This window comes from Hevea brasiliensis, chromosome 2 (assembly GCF_030052815.1).
Source record: "Hevea brasiliensis isolate MT/VB/25A 57/8 chromosome 2, ASM3005281v1, whole genome shotgun sequence".
NCBI lineage: Eukaryota > Viridiplantae > Streptophyta > Magnoliopsida > Malpighiales > Euphorbiaceae > Hevea > Hevea brasiliensis.
In genome coordinates this window covers 122,815,297-122,835,070 of record NC_079494.1, presented here as the reverse complement: position 1 = coordinate 122,835,070, position 19,774 = coordinate 122,815,297, and the positions used below count along the sequence as shown (strand labels likewise).

The following is a 19,774-nucleotide window of genomic DNA, read 5'->3' as shown; positions in this document are numbered from 1 at the left end:
ATATCAAAAAAGGTTCAATGTGGAATTATTGTTTGTAATTTGTTAAAAGGATTTTATATTGTGTGATTATAAGAAACGTTTTATAAATTATTTATTTATTTATTACTAATTTTACATCCATCATTATCAAATTTATATATAATAATATAGTATAATATTATATTAGTGCAATATCACATGTAAAAATATAATTATTTATGTTATTATATAAAATTAATACTTCTTCAGTTGACTTTTACTTATTGTTTAAATTTTTTTATATGATAATTTAAAAAAATAATTAAACTATTTGAAATATAATAAAATGTTCCTTAATTAAATTACTATTTTATCTCAATTAATTAATTAAGACGGTGTGATAATATGAATTTTAAAAAATTATATAAATAAAAATAAAATTAAAAAAAATTAATTAATATTTCTTATTTTTAAAAATTGATCAATAATTTTAAATAAAATAATTTTTAAAAAATAACAAATAAAAATGTATGAAAAGAATAATAAATAAATATATTAATTAATATTAATAAAAAATACCATATTATATTTATAAATTCATTAAGATTCATTTAATATATTTTTTATATAAAGAATTATAATTTTAATGATTAAATTATATGAAAAACTATAATAAATAAGTATAAATTATATTTAATAAATTGTTATATAAATAGTATGTATTAAATGAACTTTGATGGTTTAATATTTACACTCATTAAAAAAAAATAAAAAAAAAAGTGACAAATTTATTAAAAAATTATAAAATTTAATGTTCTGATCCACTGCCTAATTTTCCTTCAAAAGCCGCACTTGATTGCTTGAGATGAGAGCGTGCTTATTTTTTAACAAATAAAATTCAATTTTCTTAAAATTATTTTAAATGATTTATTTTGAATGTATTGGCTAATCTCTCTTAAGACTCCAATATTAAAAAAAAAAAAAAGGGACAGATCGTCTTCTATCTGAGACGACCGATCATTTAGAAGAAAAGGTGGACTGTTTTTTAGCGTTTAAACCTGAAAATGGGTAGTTGTTCGATATCATCTTAGTGAAGGATTTCTCCACTTCACTATCTCAAACGAAAGCAGTAAATCGATTGGCAATTGGCCCAACAAACTGCCGCCGGAAATTGCCTGGCCTGGACTTCTTGTTGGGCTACTGTATAGGCGGATATAAGTAATATGGACATTCTACATTACATTAGCAGCGAAACATTAGATGCCTGGAGATTGAGATTAGGCTGTACAATAGATATACATGTGATGAAAATGGAAGGGAATCAGTAGAGAGAGTTGTAGGTGAGGCAAGTGGCAACAATGGAGGAGATACAAATGAAGAGTGATGGAAGTAGAGTGGCATTCAAGAGCCTACTTTCACTCAAGTATCCACTCAGTGTTATTGTTCCATCTGCAATTACTCGAGCCAAGGTCCCTGCTTCTGTTGAAAGCAACCCTCCATTGTATGTCCCTCGAGAAAGCCTTGATGACATTACTCGTGATAATAGTGATAAGTTCACACCTGGATTTATCAAGCCAGTGGGATCCCAAATTTGTTAAGCAAGGTAAGAAACCAGAGTAAGAGAGTATGACTTGACAGCATTTTTTTTTCCAGAAAACATGATAGCACTTAAAAATTCCAATGATAGGACAAGCACATCTGAATCTAACAGAGAATTACCTTCAAGGACTTCAGCTGATACGAAAGTGATCAGTGCTGAGCCGACATATTGAGGCACAGAATAAGGGATCAATATATTGAAGCTTAGAAGTATACCTATGCACACCATAATTTCAGATGCTAGTAGAACCTGTCTGCAATCAGATTTTCCAAAATACGAATGATTTGGGAATGAAAGTAAAATGAAATTACATCATGTATATGACATCATAAGTTACAGACAATATTTTGCTGGATGAACATGACTTATTGGTGGATTTCACAAAAGCTGATAAAATAGAAAAATTATACTCTTGACAGAGCCTATACTCTTGGCAGAGCCTTTCAGACTTAACTACTAAGGACTTGGCTGGAAAAATTATTTCATTAGCCTAAACTTTGTGTTAACAATAGGAATTTAATAGTTTAAAAGACAATTATTCAAGTGTACAGTAGTTATTGTGTTTCTGAATTTACAATCAAATGATCTTTTGAAGGAAATTTTAGGACCTAATTACTCCCAGATTATTAAGTGTTTATCAATTTCTCATCATATCTGATAATATACTAAAAAGTTTAACCAGAAAAAAAGGCATGCCAAAATCAACAATCAAATGAAAAGATGAAAACTTCTGATATTGCAGCCTTCACCTTACTGATATGCTGAGAGTTCCAAATTTTTATTAAGGAGGAAAAAAACAAGAAGCTGTTTTTCCCCCACTCCTGAGTGCTTACCTCTCTTCAAATATGTTGCTGATGTAGCTTCCAACCAAAACATTTACAGGAAGCACTGTCAGCCCAAGACATGCTAGAAAAATTGCAACACTGCTGGTTGACCAGATAAAGTAATATCCAGTGATGACGCTTGATTCAGCAAGTAAAGTCTCCATTGCATATTTGAGCATAAAATAAATGAATAGCTGCACCTGGTAAGTAATTGCATGATTCAAGTACAAGATTGTGTTAAAGATCCGTAGTTTTTTAGTTCAGCAAAAGGAATGACCACATATTGCACCTGACCGAAACATGTTTGACATGGAATAAATATACTTGCTCACTTGATGCTTACAAATTATAATGAGTGATTCCCTCCAAACTACAAATAATTAAACTTTAGAACATTCATCATTTCTTAGAACATTCATCATTTCTACAGTATGCATTAAATCAACCATCACTGGGCACGTCAATATGCATAGCACATCTTATTCTCGGTGTTAATTCCTGTTATCTACTCGCAGTGACAGATTATTTCTTATTTAACTGCTCATAAAACATTTAAGAGACAAGAAAGAGTAGAAAATTAAATAGGAAATTGATTATCAACTAAGCATAATGAGAACTGAGAAGCATGTAAATTTCGAACCTCACTTGATCAGTCCTTAAAACAAAAGCGCTAAACAGTAAGTCTTCCCTTCAACATAAAGTTGCAAGTGCTCACTAGGTATGACTTTGCTTGGACAGCATATATTTTTCACAGCAACAGATGCATACATACAACTATACAGTAGAAAACATAGACCTTGTGTTTAACTTGAATGATTGAATTAAACTTCAATCAGTTAAGAATAAAATGAGAGCCATGGAAGAAAAAGGAAAAAAAAAAGAATGGAAAGCAGTACAAGTCAAAATAGGACCAAGAACTAACACCTTCACTGATGGTGTGAGTAGTCGATATGCTGATACAATTGAAGTGACAGGTTCATGACTTCCCTCGGAATCTTCATCACCATCCTCAAGTTCTTGGTATGTAGCTTCATCTTGATTCTCAGCTTCTGATTTTAAAAGCAATGGCTGCGTAGAACCACTCTCTACAGCGCCATCATTTACAAACAGCCCTGCATAAAGAATGTTTGAATCTTCAAGACGCGAGTAGATATCAAGGCTACAAAATTAAAAGAAATATATATGAAATTTTGTTTGCAAATCTATAAAATGCATAAATAATTGAAAAATGAAGGGTTCAGCTGGTCCCAATATCCTTCAGCTTAGCTGTCTCGTTACCTAATTTTGTAGGGAAACATATTTTGTTACGATGATGAGCAATGTTCTTATATCATGAGATCTAGCCTGCTCTGGTGGAACGAGTTTGTGAATATGAAAACAGAACACCAGTGACTTTGAATTGGTTTCTACTTTCTACTGCTGCACTTTCATATGTCAAGTGGAACACGTAATTAATAATAATTATAAACATTCTTTACAGCACTTTCCATGTGCTAAATGCAACAATATTGTTAGAGTCCAAGTGCAATTGGAATTATGAAGTGTAATTAGTTTAGAAAGTTTAGTAGAATTTAAATTATTAAGTTTAATAATTAGAGTCCTAAAAGAAATAGGTTTTAGTGGTATATATATATATATATATATGAATAGTTGGTTGGCTATTATATTGAATGCATTGCAGAGAGCCCACAAAATAGAGAGGTGTGTTGAATTCTGTGAGTTTGTTTGAGTGATTTTGAGGGTGAGAAAAATAATTAGTGGTTGTAATTATTTTTCTTTGATAATGAATTTGTTGGTGGAGTAGGCTTACGCCGAACCACGTTAAATTTTGTGTTCTTTATTTTGTGTGGGTGTGATTTTTCATATCAAGTGGAATCAGAGCTGTGGTTCGAAATGTCAAAGATGAACGAGAAGCAACCGGTGACTATGAAAGATGATGATTTGGAGGAGCTTCAACAAAGGGCTGTGAGTACGATTAGATTGAGTTAGCTCCAAATGTGAAATACAATATACTGGAGGAAACTTCCCTAGTTGTTTTATGAAAAAAAATTAGAGAGGCTGAACATGTCAAAATCACTCACAAATCGTTTATACTTGAAGCAGGAGTTGTATCAACTCATAATAGATGAAGGTACTGATGTGAGGGATCATGTTTTTAATAAATTAATTACTCAATTGACTAGTGTTGGTGTGAAGGTTGATAAAGAAAATAATGCCATCTTGCTTTTAATCTCTCTCCCACACTCTTATAAAAAGCTTGGTGACAGCTCTAACAGTCGGGAAGGAGACTTTGAAGGTGTAGGAGGTTACAACAATTATCTTGGATGATGAGAAGTTCAAGAAGACAAGTAGTAGCAATAAAGGTGGAGCTTTTGTTACTGGTTCTAATCGTGGTAGAAGCAATTCATGTAGAAATAATTGGAGAAAGAATAGTAGATCGAGTTCGAGACTATGAGTAGACCATGAAAATAGAGAATGCTACTATATCTTGTAGAGTTTAAACAATTCAAAAGGAGTCGCGGAAAAGAAAAAGAAAGAACTGCTACAATTACAATGGATGATGGTATTGATAGTGAATGTTTGAATGTAGATGATGATAAGGAAAAAGCAAAAGATCCATTACAAAATGAGTGGTTAATGGATTCTGTTTGCCCATTCCATATTTGCTCAAAAAAGGAATGATTTGATTTGATTGAAGAAAAGAAAGGAGAAAAAATGAAACTAGCCAATGAGAACAAGATGGAAGTTGAAGGTATTGGAAGAGTGAAGATCAAACTGCATAGTGATCAAGTAAAAGTTTTCGATGAAATGAGATATGTTCCTAAATTTGAAAGGAACTTAATTTCTTTAGGTAAATTAGATTCTTTGGGTTATGAGTATTCGATTCATGGTAGAGTCATGAAAATTAACTGAGGTGCTCTTGTGATCATGAAGGGTGAGAAGATTTGTACAAAAAATCTCTACAAATTGGAAAGAAGCACGTTGATTGAAAGAATACAAGTAGAAGCAAGAGGCAATATCAACAATCAAGAGCGCAAGGAAATATCTAAAAGAAAATTGATTTTTGTATAAATTGTGAAGACTAATTCCAACTTGGAGGTGGAGATTGTTAGAGCCCAAGTCTAATTGAAATTATGAAGTATAATTAATTTAGGAAGTTTAGTAGAATTTAAATTATTAAGTTTAATAATTAGAGTTTTAAAAGGACTAAGTTTTAGTGGCCTATATATATGATAGTTGGTTGGTTATTATATTGAATGCATTGCAGAGAGCCCACAAAGTGGAGAGTTGTGTTGAATTCCGTGAGTTTTGTTTGAGTGATTTTGAGGGTGAGAAAAATAATTAGTGGTTATACCTTGATAGTGAATTTGTTGATGGAGTAGGCTTACGCCGAGCCATTTTAAATTTTGTGTTCTTTATTTTGTGTGGGTATGATTTTTCATGACAATATAAAGGATGGGGAAATTTTAGTAAAAATTTTCATGCCCTGAATGTAGGAATTAGGTCCTCTGATTCTTGAGAGTTTCAACTCACATTTGGAGAAAGATATGTTTTAATAGTGAAACCTCATACAATCTAAGGTATAATCCAAATATATGGTGAAACAAGCAAATTCTGATATTTAACATGATTAGGAATGCTGCCCACCTGATGCAGCCAAGGAATTCAACAAATTTCATGTCAAATACGCAAGAAGTTTAGGGTTCTGGTTCAGTTTTACTGAAAAGTTCATTGGGAAAATTATATAGTACTTTCTAGTTCTTTCCAGCCTTAACTCTTAGAACTCAAGCTGTCCTGCATCACACCCTCATGGATCCTAAATGAAGAGACACAGATGAGAGGTCGCAGTGTTCACAACCATCAGTGCAACAATTATAAGAACCACCAGTATAAGAGCTAGTGGGACAAGAAAACCATCATGCTGTGAAAAGAACTGTATACACAAAATTTAGAAAAAAGCTCAATCATGTTGACAAACCAGAATTAGTTTGTTGTGGCACAAGTTCTTTAGTCTCGCGTGAAGGTTCTCTAAAAGAAATCCACAGCCACAGTAGGTATGCAAGCCACAAGAAAGCCATCACCCAGCCAGGTAAAGTGTCCTCATTAAACGTTAGTTTGTAAATCTTGAAATTAGTTTGAAGTAAGCAAGCAAGAGCTGGACCACATGCCATTCCAAGTGCACTTGCACTGACAAAACTTGCAGAAGCCTGCATTCTCAGTTTATGTGGTACACAATCACTGATGTAACGCCTGTTAACAGCTCTTGCAGAGCCTAACCTGAAATATTGTTGTACCCTCATTGATTAATAGTGTAAAACAAACAAAAGAGTCCAATTTTAAAGCATCAGGACACTGCATGAGAAAGCATAAAATGCTATTTGTTATCAACCAAGAAAAAAATCTCATGGTCATTTCACTCAATTAATGAGAGTATCAAAGAAATCACTTACCCACAGAAAAGTCGACCAATCAGAAGGACTGATATTGAATTAAGATCATAAGCCAGTGCATATAAGGTGTTACCCGCTAGAAGAATGATGCTACTAAACACAAGAGGTCTCAAATATGATCTATTTGACCATGCACTAAAATATATTGAAGAGAACAGCTGTGCAACAGCCATTGACCCAATAATGACACCACAAACAGTCGCTGCAGCTCCAAGCCTCAGGGAGTAGTTATCTGCTGTTGGAACAATAATATATGTGTTGACCATATAAAGAAACGTGTTCACCAAGTTCAGGAGAAGTGACATAAAATGATAATTCTGCTCAATGAAGCTTTCTTCGGAGGAAGTTGGTAATTCCTCTTGAATAATGAATGCATGCTTCCCCAAGTACTCAAGGAAATTTGTTGAGTTTGATAACTTGTTTACAGCCGCTCTAATAGAGTCAATGATGGGATCCTGCAAAATTATCCATCAAATGTCAATTACATGTGCAAAGTACTTTCTGAATCAATATAAAGACAGATGTCATAACATGCTCAAGTTTGGCATCTCACTTAGTCTTTTTACAGTATGGCGAAACATTATTAAATCCAAGAAATTATAATAACAATTTATGTCAAATTTTTTACTTCAAAGTACTTCTCCATTCTAGTCTCAATAATTTTATATTCAGAAATTATGACAATTATTTCATTGTTTATAAATTGCAGTGCATATAATGTGATTCCAGGCAAGTTTGTTTGATATATCTCTAGATTGAAATGACTACTTGTCTTTTCACATACCAAGAAAAAGAAAATGCCGCTCAATGCATTGTTGAAATACAACATGAAGAATGGCCACAAATACTTAAAGGAACTGTTTAAAACGTTAAGAAAGAACAAAAGGGGCCAATACTACTGCATATAATTTTCAACGGATATGAGAAAAAAACCGGGTGGCTTAATGAAGGCTGATCATATATTGATATGTAGTTCCCCTCATGATCTTGGAGATCTGCAAGATTGCGAGATATGGCTCCAACAACAGCCTCAATGCCCTGCATGCTCAAGTACTCAATATCAGGTACCAAATAAGAACACAAAACTGCAACTAGTTACATGATGAGCCATAATTCCAGGGAGTTATTAACTTAAAATAATGATTATTGAAGGATAAATACTTTGAAGAATACATTTTTCATTAAAGCATATTACCACATGCTTGAACACCTGTTGCAGCTGGGAATAAGGATGGTTTGCACGGGTTTTAACATAGTAATCAGTAAATCTATAGCCAAAGCGCTTATCAAATTTCTTCAGAATCTTTCGTAAACCAGTAGCATTCATCTCCACAAAGAAGAGGAGCTTTAAGAGATCATGTCCAACCACTCTATATGCTTCTCGTAGTTCAGGTATTTTAGAACCATCTGATTGCTGTAAAAGAGCATCATGCTCTTCTCCTAGATTCAATAATCTGCTTGCTAGTAGTCCTTGCTGTTGTATCAGAAACAAGACAATCTTTTCAATCTGAAATTGTAAAAAGGGCAGGGAAAAGTGAATTTCTTTTTTAAGCATCACATGTAATATTGCATTCTTGCGTTATCAATAAATATAAATTGATAAGCTATGCTATTTAGAATCCTACACCGCAAGACAAGGCTGTATGCCTTGTCTGAAACAGTAAGATACTAAAAACATTCTTACCATGAAAGGGAATAGTACTACAGGGCTAGAGAAAAATGTGTTAAGGGCACTGATAATTGATGAATCATGTAAAGCATTGAATTTTATTAGTAAAAAATAAAATAAAATAAAATAAGCAGTCCTGATTATCTACTGCAAAATTGAAGATATATAGTATGAGAACAACTTAACCAATCATGCTTTTTCCTATCATGAATATTACGAGAACGAAAATCCCAAAACAAAAAAACACAATTTTAGATAGAAAAATATATATGTGGTTCACATTATGATTTTCCTGGGTGTCATTTTGCACTAGTTACATAAAATTGTGAATTAAAGTATTATTCATGTATAGTAGTAAGCACCTGACAGTCCAGCATTCTTGAGAAATCCTTGAGAACATATAGTTGATTTTCTGCCCCAACATCAATTTGTTGTGTATAACGGTTGACTTTCTTCTTCAGAAACTTATAGTCAATATAGTATCTGAATAGAATCACATTGTATAATTAGCATTAATCGTAACTGTTAGAAGAAAGAATACAAGTAATGAAGAAAAGGATTGTGTATTTGTCTGTGTCCCATTTACAGAGATATTACATCTATTTATACATGAGAATATGAACTAATTTGGACAAGAATAATAATTGCTATAATTATGCTACACAAATCTCCTATAATCATGCTGATTGCTGTAATTATGTTACACAAATCTCCTATAATCATGCTGATTGCTGTAATTATGCTAACACCCCCCCTCAAACTCAAGGTGGTAGCACAGGTGCCAACTTGAGTTTGCTTAAGAGATCCTGAAAGCGAGCGGGAGGATGCGTTTTGGTGAATATATCAGCGGTTTGGCTGACAGAGGAGATAGGAATCAAACATATGGTGCCATGAGCAACATGATGACGTACAAAATGACAATCAATTTCGATGTGTTTGGTACGCTCATGAAATACATCATTATGAGAAATCTGTATGGCACTTCTATTATCGCAATGGAGTATTGTGGCAGAAGAATGAGTGACACCCAAATCAGTTAATAACCACCGTAACCAAAGTAATTCAGATGTAGCATCAGCAAGAGCACGATATTCAGATTCTGTGCTAGAACGTGCAATAACGTTTGCTTTTTGCTACGCCAAGAGATAAGAGAATTACCCAAGAAGAAACAATAACCAGTTGTAGAGCGACGATCTGTCAGATCACCAGCCCAATCAGCATCAGAGTAGCCAGATAATACTAGGGAGGAGGTAGCGGAAAAGTGCAAACCATGAAAAAGAGTGCCTTTGATATAACGAAGGATTCGAAGTACTGCAGAGAAATGAGTTGAGCGAGGAGCAGACATAAACTGGCTGACCAGATGAACAGCATATGAAATATCAGGTCGAGTAACTGTGAGATAAACAAGACTCCCGACAAGCTGTCGATATAAAGTAGGATCATCAAGAGGAGTGCCATCAAGAGGTGTAAGTTTGCAATTGAGCTCCAATGGGGTTGATACTGTTTTGCTATCGATGATGCACCTCGAGAAAGTAAGTCGGATGCATACTTGGCTTGAGATAGATAATAGCCATCAGAATTTTGAGAAACTTCAAGGCCCAAAAAATAGCTGAGAGAACCCAGGTCTTTCATTTCAAAATGTTGATTGAGATAATGTTGTAACTCTAAAATACCAGATGAATCATCTCCTGTTATTATCATATCATCAACATAAAGCGTGAGAAGAACAATACCCGCTACCGATTCGACGAGTGAATAATGCAGAAATCATGTGGACTAGAGAGAAAACCAAGTTGAGCAAGAGTGGAACTAAATTTGGCAAACCAGGCCCTGGGAGCTTGTTTTAATCCATATAAGGCTCGCCGAAGTTTGCAAACCTTATGAGGAGAATGATAACCAGGAGGAGGATGCATATAAACCTCTTTTGTTAAATCACCATGAAGACAAGCATTTTTGACATCCATCCGAAAAGTTTCCATTTACGAATGACAATAGCTAAGAGACTGCGAATAGATGTTAATCGGGCCACTGGAGCAAAAGTTTCCTCATAGTCGATACCATACTCTTGAGTGTACCCTTTGGCTACTAAGCGAGCTTTGTAGCGTTCAATAGTTCCATCAGAACGGGTCTTGATTTTGTAAATCCATTTGCAACCAATAGGAGTCTTGTTTGGTGGAAGATCAACTAAATCCCAAGTATGAGTTTTCTCTAAAGCCTGAAGTTCATCGGTCATAGCTTCGCCAAAGAGGGTCGATTTGCCTCACGATAAGAATGAGGCTCATGAAGGGTTGCAATAGTAGAGTAACAATGAAAATCAGAAAGATAATGAGGAGTTTCTCTTACACGGGTAGAACGACGAAGAGTAGTGCTAGGAGGAGATGCAGTAGTCGGATCAACAAGCGGTCTTGATTCAACGAGGCGGTGTAGTTGGGCTAATATTGAGCACATCACAATCACTGGATCAGACTTGGAAACAGACTCTTTGGAGGAGTCGGTGAAAAATAGAGAGTCGGTATTGTGAGTGATGAAATTTGGAAAGAGAAGAGAACATAGTATTTTCCCAAAAGGTAACATGACGAGAGATGCGTAACTTATTAGAAACAGGATCCCAACAACGATACCCTTTGTGTTCAATGCCATAACCAAGAAAACAACATAGACGAGCACGGGGTTCTAATTTGGTATGTTCATGAGGTTGTAATGGAGAAATCTGATATTTCAAAACCTATTGCAACAGTTCTGACTGGTTCCAACTATAATCTTTGGGTTCAAGGAATGAAAAGTTTTTTGATAGGTCGCAAGCTTTGGCGTATTGTTACCGGAGATATCACTACGCCGACAAGAGAGAACGATGAAACTGATGCAAAATTTGCTGACCGTCTTGAGGATTGGGATAGTAAAAATCATCAGATCATCACCTGGTTTCGCAATACCTCTGTCTCGTCCATCCACATCCAGTTTGCTAATTATGACTCGCAAAAGAAATCGGGATTTTTGGCTAATCGATATCGTACACCAATGGACTTGCCCACTATTATCGATTGTGGACTACTCTTCATAATCTGAAACAAGAAGCGAGTCAATCATGAATGATTTTCTTGCCTGTGTCCAACCTATTTGGAATCAAATATCTCGTGCCAAAATCGGTGAAGATCATCTTCAGCTCATTCAAGTTCTAATGGCCCTTCGACCCGAATATGAGCACGAACGCGCGTCCCTGCTATATCGAAATCCCCTCCCATCATTGGAAACCGCTATTCAAGAGATTATTTTTGAAGAGACTCGTCTCGGTTTGGATAAAACTCCTCAATTTGAAGTGCTCTTGCAACTACTCGATCCTCACATCAATCGGCAATCAACTCTGTAAGAATTGTAATCAAATTGGTCATGCTTTTGCATATTGTCCTACCATAAAATGCGATATTGTCATGGTTACGGTCATATTCTTGAACATTGTCCCACACGCCTCCAAGATCAAAAGGAGGGCATTCTAAATTCAAGAATGTCTCAAAGCACGGATCTTCCTCTGTCATCACATCGAGGGCTCTACCGCCATCACCATGAGTGATCTTGAGGCACTATTCAAAGCAGGTTATCTCTTCTAATTCTCCTGCGCCATGTCCGCCACTCCGTAATTCTTATTGGCTTTTGACTCTGCATGTTGTAATCATATGACCACTAATCTTAAATTCTTGTCTTCGCAAAACCTGTATCTTCCTTACCACCAATCCATACTGCAAATGGTACTAAAATGAACATCACACATCTTGGTCATGTGTCTACCTCAAATCTTCATCTCCACGACACCTATTATATCCCTAATTTGGCACTCAATCTTATTTCATGGTCGGTTGTGTGAAAAAGGACTAAATGTTATTTTTCTCACCATGGTGTCAGTGCAGGATCCACAAACGGGACAGATTCTTGGGGAGGGTCGCAGAGTGGGTCGATTATTTGAGCTTACATCTTTACATCTTCCTCAGAGATTTGTGTCTGCAGCTACAATCCCTAATTCCTCCATTCACCAATGGCATCTTCGTCTTGGTCATGCTTCTACCAGTAAAATTCAACCTTTAATTTCTCGTGGATTATTAGGATCTACTAAGTTTGAGTCATTTAATTGTTTAAATTGTCAGCTTGCAAAACAACCTGCATTATCTTTTTCCCATAATAATACTACTTCAGACACTCCTTTTGGTTTAATTCATTCTGACATTTGGGGTCCTTCTCCTATTTCTTCAATAAATGGTTTTCGTTATTTTGTAATAATTGCTATAATTATGCTACACAAATCTCCTATAATCATGCTGATTGCTGTAATTATGTTACACAAATCTCCTATAATCATGCTGATTGCTGTAATTATGCTAACAGTAACTACCATTAACAAATTAATCAATTTAAATTAATTGAGCACGTAGAAATATAATTACAGGAAAATTATTTAAATTTAAAAGCCATTTGATCAAAGTTGTTGCAACAACATACTCTCGCCATTCTTCAATTTGATTTTCTTTCAACTTCTTCCCGAACGCGACCATCCTTAACGACAAAACCAATACACTACAACTACACACAAATTATGATAAGCACATAAGAAACTATATAAGACAAAATTAAGGCATATATATATACTGCAATGCAAGTCTTATTAAGAAATTCTGCTGATTATTAGAATAAAACCAAAAGAAAGAAACCCTCAAAACAGTCAGCAGGATCATTACAACACCCAAAGCTTTAGCGATACATATTAACTGGGCGTTGAAAATGGGAGAGACGACACGAAACAAACAAGTGATGTGCATGCGGTTCAAAATTGTGGTAGTATATAAGCTCAGGAACACTGGCAAGATGAGAGTATGATCGAGAAATCGAAATGAAGGAACCGGAATGGAAGGGAAGATGAATCTAGACAGAGAGTGAGAGAAATCGCGCGAAATTTGTAATATAGTTGGGAGGAAGCCAATTTACGAGGAGCAGGTATACTGGTCACGTGACCATCAAACTTCTCTGTGTGACATATCCGTTGCATTCTCGCCTCTACTATCTTATAATAATTTTTTTTTATTGTGGTCCACAATAGTTAAAATATTTTACATGTAATTAAGTTTTTTTTATAATTACGAGTTCTCAAATTAGACTATATTGATAGTTGCATATGGTTATAAAGATCTAGAAAAGCTGAGAAAGGGAAGATGCATGGCAATCTATATATCTGAAAATTATAATGTTAAAAGAAGCTGCATGCACACATTCCACAGACATTTTTCACTTATTATATATGAGTACAGTTCACTTACAGTAGCAGCCTGAGCTTGGAGGGTGAAGAAAACTTTCTTTAATTATAAAGATTATAAGGAATTGAATTTCTGGGGAGAGCTTACTGGGGAAATAAATGGGGAATTCAAAGGTGAAGAGTGTGAGAGATAGGATGGAAATGGTTCCTTTATTGGAGGCTCTCATGAGAGGGGCGAAAAAGAAAGGAGACGATTAATACACGTGTCAAATCGATATTTCCATGTTGACCCTTAGGAAAAATGAAAGGGCAGAGTTAATAAACTATGGGATAACCATGTGATGGCAATTAAGAAAATGGGTAGTAAGAAGAAGACAGGGTTAAAAAGTAAGGTTAATGGTGGAATATTCTTTGGCACAAAAATTAAAATAGTTGTAAAACCAAAGGGAGAGCGACACGGCAGCCTAAACACCGAAGAATTAATTGGAGGATCCTTGACTGTATGTGGGCTGTGGCAATGGCATGCATGCAACTCCACCCACAAGATATCACACAAAGACATTCATTCATTACAAACAAACAGAATCACATCACATCAATCATCATTTCATTATTCATACGTCGTGTTGGTTTTTATTTATATCGAATATTCTTGTCATCCATGGATGGATACCCACTGAATGTACTCCTGCAAGCTCATAATTATTATATATTTTCATGTTAAATGGAGAGGAAGAGAAATTGTTATAATTTGGTAGTTAAAAAGTAACAAGATATGCAATTCGGTCAAGATTTGGGAAAAGATTCTTCCTATATATTATTATTGCCACTTAAGGGAAAGAACTGACATGAAATCAAGTGTAAAGTGATTCACATGCAATTGCTAAATAAATTTCTCCAATTTTCTTGCCTAAACATCTCATATTTCTTAGCCATTGATGTTGGATTTGGGCATAAAAGGTAAGGTGCGTGCTTGTGGTTGAGAAGCCACACGGCCGGTATCAAAAGTTTTGTCCGACCCCCATTAAGTGGGGTTCGGTCCCTTACCCCTCTATTCTATACCATTATGATGCGCGTATATTCTTTCATGCTTTACAGTGGCCATTATCGAGTGATCGGCCATGCCTCAACTGCTTTCATTTATGATCTATCATTTGTCCTTATGAGGAATTGGGTGCCACCACTGCCAAACCAATCGAAAATGATCGTTTAGATCCGACGGATCACAACTACACGTATGTGCTTGATATCAACATCTTATTGTATTTTTCTTCACCAATCATGTACTAAGGGCTAGCTAATCATATTTAATTTTATGAATAATTAGATGAGCAAAATTAATGCAATTAATTGGCAAGTTTAACAAAGAACTCCTTTTTGGGCATACCCACCATATTAACCAGACTTCAGGTTCTGCGATTGCACGATGGAAAGTAGCCACTAATGTTAGGTTTTTATCTAAATAATCCATGCACGTACGTGGGCCAGCAATTTTTTCTTAGCTTCCATAATGGGCAACTTAAAGAAGAAAAGTTATGCCCAACTCTTTCATGTTTTAAAAGGAATATGACAATGGATCCACCATTATCAAGATGCATTATTATTAATTCATGGACCATAAATATTTTTGTGATAAATTGATTTTATGACATTTTTTGTTATGTGTGTGTAAAATTGTAGGCAGAATCCCAAGTCTTCTATCAACTTCTACCATAGATCAGACTATTTAATTAGATAATTTAAATTAACAAAACTACAAATAAATATAGAGAGCCCACGTAAAATGAGTTTTCATTATAAGATTTTTCTTATTTAGACTTAATCAATCATAAATTTAATATACAAAATGTACGGTGAGACTTATATATTTATATCTTAAATTCATAATAAATATATATTTATATTTTAGATTCATAATAAACTGAATTTATACAAAAATTTCCTTTCATTGTATATAGCATACTAATAGAAAGAAAAATAATTTATTTATGCTTATTGAGAAACACTCTTTGGTCCCAACTACCAACTCCTAAAGACCTGACGGATGATGGATTTGGATTGGGCTGCCTGTCCAAGGCGCGTTGGTAGAAAGCTTGGAATATATTGCCGATCCTCGTCTGATTGTGGGCTCTGTTTCAACCACTTAATTCCAAGCAAATGCAACTTCAAATCCTGATTTTATATGCATGTTTATAGAAAGCAAATGAAAACCCCATAGATTGCAAGATATTTTATATCTGAAATTTGATTTCCTATTTTACAATCAAATTTTAATGCATTACAAACCTTAAAACTTAACAAAATAAAATCAAAAGCAAATTCTAATACAAATAATTCTAGTTGATCATGTATTTTCTTGTTTTGATCTCACAGAATATCTTTATTTAGTTTATCATGTTTCTACAACTAAATTAAGAAAAGTAATGGTCCATGTATGTACAAGAATAAAGCAAAATTAACAAAACTACAGTAATAATATCTATGTAGGTTTTGATGGAGGAGTAATCTTGATGACAAGTCCAGGGAAAACATCATCTGGATCATGGATATGAGGGTTCTGCTCCACTATAAAGGGATCACCACACTTATCGCTAATGGTGTGAAGGGTTTCTCCTTCTTGAACAACATAAATCTCATCGCAAGGTCGCTCCAAGATTTGATTGCCTCTGATAATCTCATAAGGATCGTACGACGCTTGAGACGTTTCTCTCATATAGCTTTGCAACATAAGGATCACAAGGACAAGGACGCAGTACCATGAAGCTGCATCAGCTATGGACATTAGTGTGAAGGCAGACTTCTTCCAGAGTTTGGAAGCCATGAGAAAGAGAGAGAGAGAGAGAGATAAATATGGAGAAAGAAGATGGGGTTCTTGGTATTTAAGTGAAGGAAAGGAAGGTAAAAAGGGAGCACGAGCGAGGTGTGAAGGTCAGTTTTGGCGGTTTTTTATGGAGGGGTGGGGTGGCATGACAAGATGGACGTGATAGTGTTACGTGAGTCACCTTCTTATTGTAAGGCCAAAAACTGCCCCAAAACGACTCCACTTGTTGTTCATCAATTCCTTTGCCTTAATGCTTGGCCTGCTTTAGTTGGATTTTGTAGTTTCATTTCTTTCTGGATTTGTACTGATCTTTACGTAAACTTTGGATTAAATTTGTTTGCAATTTCTCTTTAACGCCCAACAATATTAATTATTTCGATTGCTTAAAGGGAAGGAACAGGGAAAGAGTTTAGGCAAATTGTAAAGGAAACCTTTGAAAGAAAAATGCTCCATATATGTAACTGTTTCTCGATCTTTCTGAAACATATATAGAAAGTCGATGCTTTTGATACATGGCCATATTTCGTCATAGAAGAGGACAATTTTATATTGTCATTGCCATTCTTCCACATCCGCCTGATTCAACTTCGTTACACGCCATCAAAAGACATATAGGCAGCACATTTGACCGCGTTAATCATCAACAAACTTTCAACCCACAAGTTTTCTGGGCATTTCTGCCTCCAATAGCGAATAGGCAACAATAAAAGCCATACTAGCTTCTGCATGTAAACGAGGATATACTTGAAAATTATATATGTAATACTCCGTGAGGATATAAGTATAGAGAAAATTTTTTACTTACACTTGGTTTATGTTGCATTTAATACACAAACAATATCCATATATTTATATATTAAATTTATAATTAATAAGATTTAAGTAAAATTTTTTTCATAAAAATAGTACTTACTCTCTTGTAAGTACGTAAATTTTGAGATTACATTCATATTATTACGAGAGCAAATACATGTGTACTGAGAGCAATAAATAATCTCTCTCCTATGACCATCCTTTGGCTGCAACTCAATGCCATGGAATTCATGTATTTTTAATTAGATAGTAAAAGGACTTGATGATTTTCCTTTTTTTTTATATTTTTCTTGTTGAAGTAAAGGGTAAAATCCTCTTGAATCATAATGAGTGATGGAAATATACACACACAAGGGGAAATGAGAAGGAAATCAACTCGGTTGAACAAGAGAGGATAAATAATAAAATTTCCCTTCAAAATCGACAAATTAATACATCCACATATTTACCCAGATATTTTACAGTGAAAATTTTACACTATTGCTTTGACAAATGTGAATCAAATATTAAAAATATATATATATATATATGCAAATGAAGTATGAGAAATCAATCTGAAGGAAGATTTTTTTTTTTTTTTCTATTAGCAATTCACAGGAGAAGAATTGGATCCATGTTCCTTTGTTGGGTTGTGTCACATTCTAGGTTATGATTCTCATAAATCTTCTCTTTTTTGGTGTTTGCTCTCGACTTGGTTCCTTTAACCATCCGCGAGATTTTGCAGCAGCAGAGGAAGATTTGGTGTTCGATTTAAATCCTCTAGGCTCTCTTTGGATGAATAGTGGATGTAGAAATTGCTGTCTGTAAGAATTGGGGCATCATGGTATTTTGGTTTGTTCTTGTAATCAGTAAGTTTTATCCCAGTTGATGTGATATCTTGGAGGCTTTTCCTTAGGAGTTCCAGGACGGAGCAAAGAAAAGAGGCTTGTTGTCTTTCGGGCTCCCCAAGTCGAGTTTTTGGCACAGAAAGTATTTGGTTGGTTCTTATCTCTTAGTGGTTAGAGCACTTTGAAAAGCATAATGGCTGGTGTGCCTATGATTTGTTGTCTTCATTTTGTTGCTTTGCAAGTGTTTTATCGGTGTCTTTTGACAGTGCTATGCTCTTGTTAATTCTCTTTATATGGCAGCTGTGTGTTCAGGTGTCTTTAGTTGCCTAGGTGACTCTGTTCGAGTCTTTGGTTCTTTAGCAACTCTTAGGTGCTATTCTCTTGTGGTCAAATGTTGAAAATATAATTTGGGTCACCCATATGGGTTAAAATGAATCTATTTAACTGAAAACTCAAACAAATAATAATCATATGAAAAGTCATGCGCATTGTTAAAAGTTGGCAAAATCTCAAAGTTATAAATATTGCCAAAATGTGGTAAAATCCAAAAGTTATATACATTGGCAAAAAAGAATATAACTACATAAAAAGATGCAATTCTCCTTAATATAGTTACATGTATAAAGCGATGCAATTATTGGGCAAAAAGGTGTTATAATTTATAACTAGCAAAATTTTTGTTTTCATTAGTGATAGAAGAAAAAAGAAACATATAAACGATAGTGTGAAGTGTGTGCATTAAGTGGTAGTTTATTGACTTTTGTTCTTAGGATTTTTAAAAGACTCTCTCTTGATTTCTCACAACCCAATTTATGGGCCAGACTGACACTAGGACTTGGACCAGCTTAAGGCCCCCAACTCCGTAGTAAGTCTAACTACTCTTTAACCCAATTCTAAAACCCATATTGAGTCCAATTTTAAGAAATCAATCCGACAGTTGGATCATAACATGGACCACCTAACGGGGAGTTTTTGACTCACCCAACTTGTAAGCACAATATTTATCAATTTGTGGAGCTCAGCTCACCTTTCACATACTCATCCTGTCATAAAATCAAATGGGAGCTCAGCTCCCTCATCCAATCCAATCTTACATACATTTAATAGATTTACAGATCTAACATTGCATTATATTACAGACCCAAATCAAATAAAATATTTCTAACACATGCGAAGTTCTATAATTTAGTAAATTTATGCAAAACATATCAAATATTACTAAATGACCTGCGAAGGGGAGATGCATGTTAGAACTCAATAAGAAATCTCTTGTATCCTGGAAAAATAAGGTGAACAGGAGTGAGCGTTCGACTCAGAGAGTAAAATACCGATTTTAAGTACAATTTTTATAGCTATCTAAAGCTAATGCATTCTAAAGAGTGGAATGTAACACCTTCATAATTTTCATACAATTCACATCGTAAACAACAAAAAGGTAATTTGGAGCACTCACACACACATATAATATTCAAACAGTACATAAATGGGGGCCGATCTCCTATACAGCTCTCTTAATCCAACCTCTGCCAGCGAGTATATCTCAAGCCAGACTTTCTATTAATAGACCAAATGCAG

General features: G+C 34.7%; 2 protein-coding genes across 3 annotated transcripts; both read right to left on the bottom strand.

Annotated features, from left to right (window-relative positions):
- Positions 1 to 1,200: 1,200 nt before the first annotated feature.
- LOC110637749 (SPX domain-containing membrane protein At4g22990) lies at positions 1,201 to 13,992 on the bottom strand. Of its 2 annotated transcripts, XM_058142345.1 has the most exons (11): positions 13,803 to 13,992; positions 12,991 to 13,071; positions 8,865 to 8,985; positions 8,029 to 8,340; positions 7,767 to 7,871; positions 6,834 to 7,288; positions 6,362 to 6,660; positions 3,307 to 3,494; positions 2,392 to 2,582; positions 1,678 to 1,811; positions 1,201 to 1,518 (listed from the first exon to the last, which is right to left on the bottom strand). In XM_058142345.1, exons 2-11 carry the CDS (start codon positions 13,041 to 13,043, stop codon positions 1,280 to 1,282), a joined length of 2,097 nt encoding a protein of 698 aa, XP_057998328.1. In that variant the 5' UTR covers positions 13,044 to 13,071; positions 13,803 to 13,992; the 3' UTR covers positions 1,201 to 1,279. The 2 variants fall into 2 exon arrangements, with proteins under 2 accessions (XP_057998328.1, XP_057998331.1); XM_058142348.1 differs by lacking the exon at positions 12,991 to 13,071 and having other exon boundaries at positions 13,803 to 13,974.
- Positions 13,993 to 15,955: 1,963 nt separating this feature from the next.
- On the bottom strand, positions 15,956 to 16,599 carry LOC110637747 (uncharacterized). Its single transcript, XM_021788059.2, has one exon. It carries the CDS (start codon positions 16,557 to 16,559, stop codon positions 16,218 to 16,220), a length of 342 nt encoding a protein of 113 aa, XP_021643751.1. The 5' UTR covers positions 16,560 to 16,599; the 3' UTR covers positions 15,956 to 16,217.
- Between the last annotated feature and the right edge of the window lie 3,175 nt (positions 16,600 to 19,774).